Source organism: Capsicum annuum, chromosome 2 (genome assembly GCF_002878395.1).
Source record: "Capsicum annuum cultivar UCD-10X-F1 chromosome 2, UCD10Xv1.1, whole genome shotgun sequence".
NCBI classification, from domain to species: domain Eukaryota; kingdom Viridiplantae; phylum Streptophyta; class Magnoliopsida; order Solanales; family Solanaceae; genus Capsicum; species Capsicum annuum.
The window spans coordinates 47,370,394-47,377,996 of record NC_061112.1 but is presented as its reverse complement, the minus strand read 5'-3'; the positions used below and the strand labels follow the sequence as shown (position 1 = coordinate 47,377,996).

At 32.2% G+C, this 7,603-nt stretch overlaps 1 protein-coding gene across 1 annotated transcript; it reads left to right on the top strand.

Moving 5' to 3' along the window:
• The first annotated feature begins 2,583 nt into the window (after window positions 1-2,583).
• LOC107860863 (NAP1-related protein 1) lies at window positions 2,584-4,797 on the top strand. Its single transcript, XM_016706340.2, has 3 exons — window positions 2,584-3,078; window positions 3,163-3,270; window positions 3,820-4,797. Exons 1-3 carry the CDS (start codon window positions 2,839-2,841, stop codon window positions 4,564-4,566), a joined length of 1,095 nt encoding a protein of 364 aa, XP_016561826.1. The 5' UTR covers window positions 2,584-2,838; the 3' UTR covers window positions 4,567-4,797.
• The last annotated feature ends 2,806 nt before the right edge of the window (window positions 4,798-7,603 follow it).

Here is a 7,603-nt window from a genome sequence, read left to right as displayed (position 1 = left end):
ATTTTTACTTATTATTTTTGACATATCAAGGAAAAATAATTTTTGTTTTCCTATTTTAGTTTTAGCATTAGTTTTTTAAAAAAAAAAAAAATAATTTCAAGGCATAGTTGTAAACATCACTTAATATGAATACTATGATAAAATAACTATGTCATTAATTATATTTTCTTAATGAGTGTAAGTTAAAATATTATAAGTAAAAGCAAGCTGTGGAAGTAGAATAAATAATAGACTTTGGTTGTTGACTAAACCTAACTAGCCCCTTGTTTCGTTTTACTTTAACTCTTATATTAAAATAGTTGTTTCAATTTACTTGCCAAATTTATGAAATTAAAAGAATTTTATTATATATATATATATATATATATTATTTTTAATATTAAATAATTATATAAAATAATAATAGTTATTAATTTAATGGGGGTACGATGATAAAATTATCATGTTATTAATTATTTTTCTTAATAGATTTACAAGTCAATTGTAATAAGTAAAAACGAACGATGGAAGTAGAAGAAATAATAGACTTTGGTTGTTGAACAAAACGTTAACTACTCTCTTTATTTCGTTTTACTTAGCTCTTATACTAAAAATGATCGTTTCAACTTACTTGTTAAATTTATGAAATTAAAAAAATTTACATATATGTGTGTATATAGAGAGAGATAATGAAATACTTGTATAAAATAATAATAATTAAATTTAAAATAACAAAAGAGCATTTATAAGATTAATTAGTAAAATATATATTTTTTTTTAAAAAAATACTCCATCCGTTTTAAAAAAAAATGACCTATCTTGACTTGACACAAAGTTTAAGAAAACAAAGAAGACCTTTGAATCTTGTGACTTAAATTAAAGTTGTGTCAAATATACCAAAATGCTTTTTAATCTTGTGGTCCTAAATATGTCATGTGAAATATTGAAATTAAACTATTGTTAAAAAAGAAAGAACCCGAAACCAAAATATGCCCTCAAACTAAAAAAAGTACCAATTTATGCCATATAAAAAAAGTATCAAAATAGGTTTTGTGCACTTATTAAGTGCACAATACCTTTACATTTTAACGACAGATGGTTGGATGACGTTAAAATTACATTATGCACTTAATAAGTGCACAGTCTATTTTATCCTTTTTTTTCTTTTTTTTTTTTTATATACCATGGTATAATATTAGTTTATACAATCTGATCGCTTATCACACCTTTCTATCATGAGGATAGAAGGAACCTCAAAGACACGTTATTTAATCACCAAAATTGAAGATGTGATGTGGCAATTGCACTGGCTCGATCTATCATATAATAAATATTTCTTCAATCTCAAGTTGGACGATACTGAACTTAAGTTCCAATCACTTCAATGGTCTGTTACCTCTTCGGCCAAATGTGACATTCGATTCTGGCAAATATAATTTAACAGGGCGGCTCAATCCTTTCGGAGAAAAGGCGGGCTATCTAAGGTCCCAAAATTTGAGGGTTTTTTTTTTTTTTAATAATAATAAATTATAAATTTTAAGAAATATATTATATACTATTTATAGAAAAAAGAAAATTTTTATATAAAAAAATTTAGGAGTTTGATATAGTAAAAACATTTTAATGCATTGACTATATAATTAATTTAAATTTTTTTATTAAATACGATTATATAATTTTAAAATAGACTTTATAAAAATAATTATTTTTTCTTAAAAACATAAGATCTTCATTTAATTTTTGCCTTAGGCCTCATATTTGCTTAAGCTGCTCCGAATATAAATTGCAACCACTTCATTCTTTTAGTTGAGATTGAGTCGCAATAACCTTTATGGATAAGTTAAAAAATCACTAAGCAATTGCAAACGCTTGCTTACACTTGATACTTGATAGAACAAAATCAATGTCACCACACCAGAGTAGTTTTGAGAAAGTCTCTTATCTTTGTGAAAGTTTAGGATGACGGATAACATTTTATTGATGGATGGTTCCACAATAACTATGCCATTTTAGAACCTTGCCTACCCGCACATCATGTAGTTGTCAAAATTACTTAGGTACTGCTTGTGTTGAAATAAAGCTCTTTCTTTAAATGATTATGCACTAAAAAAGTGCACAATTAAAAAATAATAGTATATTGTACACTTTTCAATGCATAATTTATAAATAAATTAATTTTGTATTAAAAAAATGCATAATCTTTAAAAAATGAAATTGGCACGTGAAGTATATGTGAATAGATTGTGCACTGATGCACAATCCATAAAAAAAAAAGATTGTGCATTTTGCACAATTCATAAAAAATGGATTGTACATTTAATAAGTGCATAATTCATATAATGTGATTTTAACGCCGTTCAGTCGTCTGCCGTTAAAACATAAAGGTTTTGTGAACTTGCACAAAGCTTATTTTGGTATTTTTTTTACATGACATAAATTGATATTTTTTTTAGTTTGAGGGCATATTTTGATTTCGAGTTAAAAAAAAAGAGATAATTGTTTTTGAAACGTACTGAAAAGTAGGTTATTTTTTTTAAAACGGAAGAAATATAATAAATTAATAAAAATCAAATATAATAAAGTAATTTGATATTTTCGTAGATTGCTAGGCATGTGGAGGGAAGTGCAATGGATTCTCTTTCCCGATCTATAAATGATTTCAAAACTTTGATGAGAAATGATTGTCGAGCAGAGTGATTATACATTTGTATCTACTCTCTGCTTTTTTTCCTTACACTCAAAAGACTTTTCAGCTACTCGTAAGTATTACTACTTCCCTTCAAGCCTTGCTAATTCCTACCCTTGTGCTAGCTAGTAAATAAGTTTTGATAGAAATCTTTCTAACATCACGGCAAAAGAATGGAAGGTGACAATACGTCGATGGAACCAAAAAGCCAAAAAGGGAGTGTCTTTACATCATCATTTGATTGGGAATTGGACATAAAAACCATGGCTGAAGACATACATTCAGTTGTCAAAGCCATGGTGTGGATCATGGGAAGTCATAACAAGACAACTCTTCTTCAATTTGTATCGCTCTTGAAGAGCCTGAAGATTCAGAAAAAATTCATGACGTTTGTTATCAGGGTTCTTAACGAAGTATGAATTTCTTCTTTTTAATAATTTAAATAATTGTTACTTATGTTAGAGATGAGATAATTAAGTAACTCAATTATTTTTTAGGAGTATGCGTCTGAGCAAGAAGAACATGAAGCATTGGAAAAGATTTGGAATTTGAAGAAGGAACATATGGAACTGATTACGGATGCACGTGCCGATTTGAACAAGAAGGTAAACCTTTAATTATCTTATACAATAGGTTGTTTATATGCTTTATCTTAATAATCAAAGGCAATGTCATGAGACATTGTGCGATTCTTCCTTCCATTGCGTGTGGACATAATTCATAAGATGTTTGAAAATTAATAGTCTTAGTGGCATGTCTAAGTTTTATTTTCCACGCTAGATAAATCCTATTTGAAGGATTAAGTTGTTTTAGAGCTTTGCTACATTTGCAATTTTAAAGTTTAATTTATCTCTATATATTTAGGGAAACGCCTTGGTTCAACCGTGCTATTTAATCGTTATTTGTTCTGTCAATGGGCTACGTTAGCTACTTTGATTGATTATAATATTTGAAGGAGTAAGAACCTTTAGGATGTAGTTCATATAACTGCATATCATATAATCTAAAAGAGGAATAGTCATGTTTTTACTTAAAATGTTTTATTATCTTAGTGACATGAAAGAAGTTTCATTTTTAATGTTACGGTAAATGAATAGAGAATCATTATACTTTCAAACACAATTAATTTGATTGAAACTGCATTCACTTTGCAGAGAACTAATCCTTGGAGTGACGAATTATCAAAAAATATGGGGAAGCACAAACAAAAGAAGAAGCAGAGGAAAATAAAGAAATTAGTTGAGGAAGATGAAAACAACATTATTGATGATGGAAATCATTTGGTACAGTGCATTGAAAAATTGCAAGAGTTACAAGAGGAGTTGGAGAAAATTAATGAAGAAAAGAGTGTTGAGTTGTTGAAAGTTGAACAAAAGTATAATCGGATCCGCAAGCCGGTCTATGAGAGGAGGACAAATATTATTAGAGATATTCCCGCCTTCTGGTCAACGGCCTTTTTGAAGCATTCTATACTAGGTGGACTTGTATCCACTGAAGAGGACCACAAGATTTTCAAGTTTCTAAGTTCAATAACTGTGGAACAATCAGAAGATGTCAAATCGGGTTATACCATTATCTTCGACTTTGAACCAAATGTTTATTTTGAGAATAGGAAGCTTTGGAAAACGTATACCTTCCTTGAAGAAAATGGACATACTAAAATTACTACATCATCAATTCAATGGGTAGACGACAAGGGAGTTGATGACGATAGTTTCTTTAGGTGGTTCAATGAAGTTACTGAACATGATGAAATTGGTGAGGCAATTAAGGATCTATGGTGTGATCCTCTCTCTTGTTTTCATCATGAAGAAAATGAAGAAGGCGGTGATGATGTGGCAGTGAAGGACTCTAAAGATGATGTAGTGGAGGATACTGAAGATGCGGAACAAGATATTTAATCTGCCACAGTCATGGGTGCAGGTTAAAAGATAATATGTAGATATATTTATCTCCCTGTTTCTATAACTTAATCACCGGGTGATTTTAAAAGTAGTTCAAAATCACTTTATTTAGGTTAGGCCATCGTATGTGTGGTCTCATTTCCTTAGGAAAGTTATAAGACTGCTTAATTTTTGGAGAAGATTGTAGCTCTACAAGTATCTAACAGTTCTTATGTACTGTTTGCCTTACATTGCATAGTTTCATCGTCTGCACTTCTCTTTTGGCTGGCCGTATTTACTGCATTAGAGATTCTGTTCGCTGTTGATACATTCATATTGCGGTGTCTCGTTTATTTATATACAAGATTTGTTCATTCATACATTTAAAGGTAGTTTGTTTTTGCGAAATTACTTCTCTGTTGATGTCATTGTTCTACATGTACCAATTCCGGAAGCAACATGTTGGTGAATCAGCCTTGCGTGTTACTGAATCGTACTGTTGTGTACCAAACTTCTCAAAGTGTAGTTTAAAATCTTTTCATTATTTACTTGCATCAAACCACAATATGATCTTTAGCATGTTTAGAAAACTCAAGTTAGAGACCACTGGTTATAGTTTATCATTCAACTCATATATGTTACTTTGCTGTCCAAATAAGTTGTTTTAACTGGAAAATAATATGGGTCTTCAGTCGTGAAACTGCTTTAAATATAATGTCAGCTTGGAATTTGCTGCAGTGCCGATGGATCTTGTAGCAAGTTTATTTTCTTTCGAAAAAACTCAACTTTCAGAGCTTATTTAATAAATAATTTTCCGTGTCCGCCTTTAGAATTTTATACATAAGTGATTCATTTCTCTTTGTAGGTTAAACTGTAGTTTTCTTCTCAATATTGGATTGTATCAACACAATTTAGAAATCATGAGATTCTTGATAAATTTTGGTTCCACCTGAGCTACTTTTTTGGGCTACTCTTCTAGACGGCTTGTTGTTATTGTTGTTAACATAAACTAAGGGTACTGAAATAGCAGATACAAGCACATATAATTTCTGACGAGTACATCAAGGTAATTGAAGAGTCCTTGTAACCGGGAGACTATTTTGGTTTCCGCTTTCATTTGTCCTCAATGATCAGTCTACAACAAATCCTCAATGTAAAATGCTAAATGGAATTTTACATTAATGAAGTTATTCTAAGACAACAGTTCGCCAGTCACGACCATAGATTGGGTCATGATAGTATACATCTTCATTCACACACTAAGGTGGCACAATTACAGAAATCAGCAAAGTCATTGGAGTTATTGAAATTTTCCAGGGCCTTTTTGGAAGCAACAAGGTCAGCTATAGTTTGTTTCTCTTTACTAAAGAACAGATCTTGAAGAGTGTACGGATCCAATATCCCAAGAAAGCTTTTGCAATTGTTCTGCTTCTGATAAGAAAGAACTTTAGCTCCTCCAATAGCAATGTTCACTTCACCACTGAAATTAGCATTCGGTTGTAGCTATGGAGGAATTGGTGGCTACTTCGCATATTCAGCTGTGTCGCAAAAATAATTCATGACAGAATTGATTAATAATATCTTCCCGCTAAGTTAGTGAAAACAAATCTCAAGTTGAAATAAGATCGATGTCATGAGCTATCTGCTCCTTCATTACTTCATTCTAAGCTTTACTACATGTATCCATGGTGGAAGTTGCAGATTCATAGTGAAGTATAGCTTAGTATTTCCTTATTCGTTGATTGTAATCATTGGTTGTTATTAATAAAACTCCGTTCCATTATAAATTCGAATTCACAATTCCAATTGAGTTAGTTACATTACAAGTGGTATCAGAGAAACGAACCTGTCTTATCTGTGGTTAGTAATTCGAAGATGTTTGTAGAATCATCGCCCTTGGTTGAATTGGTTGAACGAAACAATGCAAATAGAATGACCCCAATGGATGGAATGTCAGGTATAGTTGTGAATGTTAAGCAATTGCGGAGGTGGTGTGAGGATTGCATATGGAGCGTTGACTACCAATGCAACTCTTGCGTCTATGGGTGTGTAGCCAGCGTTGACTGCCAATGCTTTTTTTGTCTTGAAGTCTGTTTGAGGGAAATGAATGGAGAGGACAACTAAGCTGAGGTGGTTTCAAATGACCATGAAATGGCTGAACTGCTGAGGACTGGAAATAGCAGTAAAATTGATTCAAAATATAATGCGAACCATATGTTCGACGAATGTCCTCAATGGTTCAAATCTTAAGTTCTAGTTGAACTCCACTCCATCCCCAATACGACCATCACGGAAACCGTGATCGTGAACTCACATCTGAATTCACGACTTCATGTTCTTGTTGTTGTGGATACAATACCGAAATTGATGGGTTGCAATGATCTGTCCAGTGCTTCTAGTGTCCCGACCCACCTTGAGTCTGCACCTTGGTTGATCTCAATTGAGGTACTTATATTTAAGAACACGGGACATAAGCTTGACATGAAGCTTTGTGACAAGCTATTTGATATGAAGCTGGAGAGGGATAATTTTGTAGAAGTTTGTGGTCCTCATACAACTTTTGGTCTCCCACATGCTTTGGGTATATACATTTGTTATTGGGTTGATACTGGGCAAGTTTTCTGGGCTTGCCTTGATAGGGTAAAGTCAATTGCTATGAAATCAGGGGATTGGGGCGAGAATGAATCAACAGTGATCAAAACTGAAGGTGCTGAAGTTTTTGAACCAAGGGATAAACCTAGTGAGGATGTATGTCTCACGGAAAAGTGCAGTGAGGGGACTGATGGTATCATAGTTGAGGCATGGTAGAGTACCACCAAAATTGTTTCCATTGAAGCCATAATAGAGCAGTCAGAAAATACAAAGCAAGAGCGAAATATAGATGTGGAGGCATCGTCCAAGTTCCTGACACCTTTACAAAATCAAAATATGGCAGAAATGAAGGTTATCATGTCTACTATGAAAAATAAAATACCCGGTAGTGGCATGCTGGAGATTGCAATTTTCAGAAAAATGGGAAGTGGAATTCTTCAACTAACTGTTGCAATATCATTAT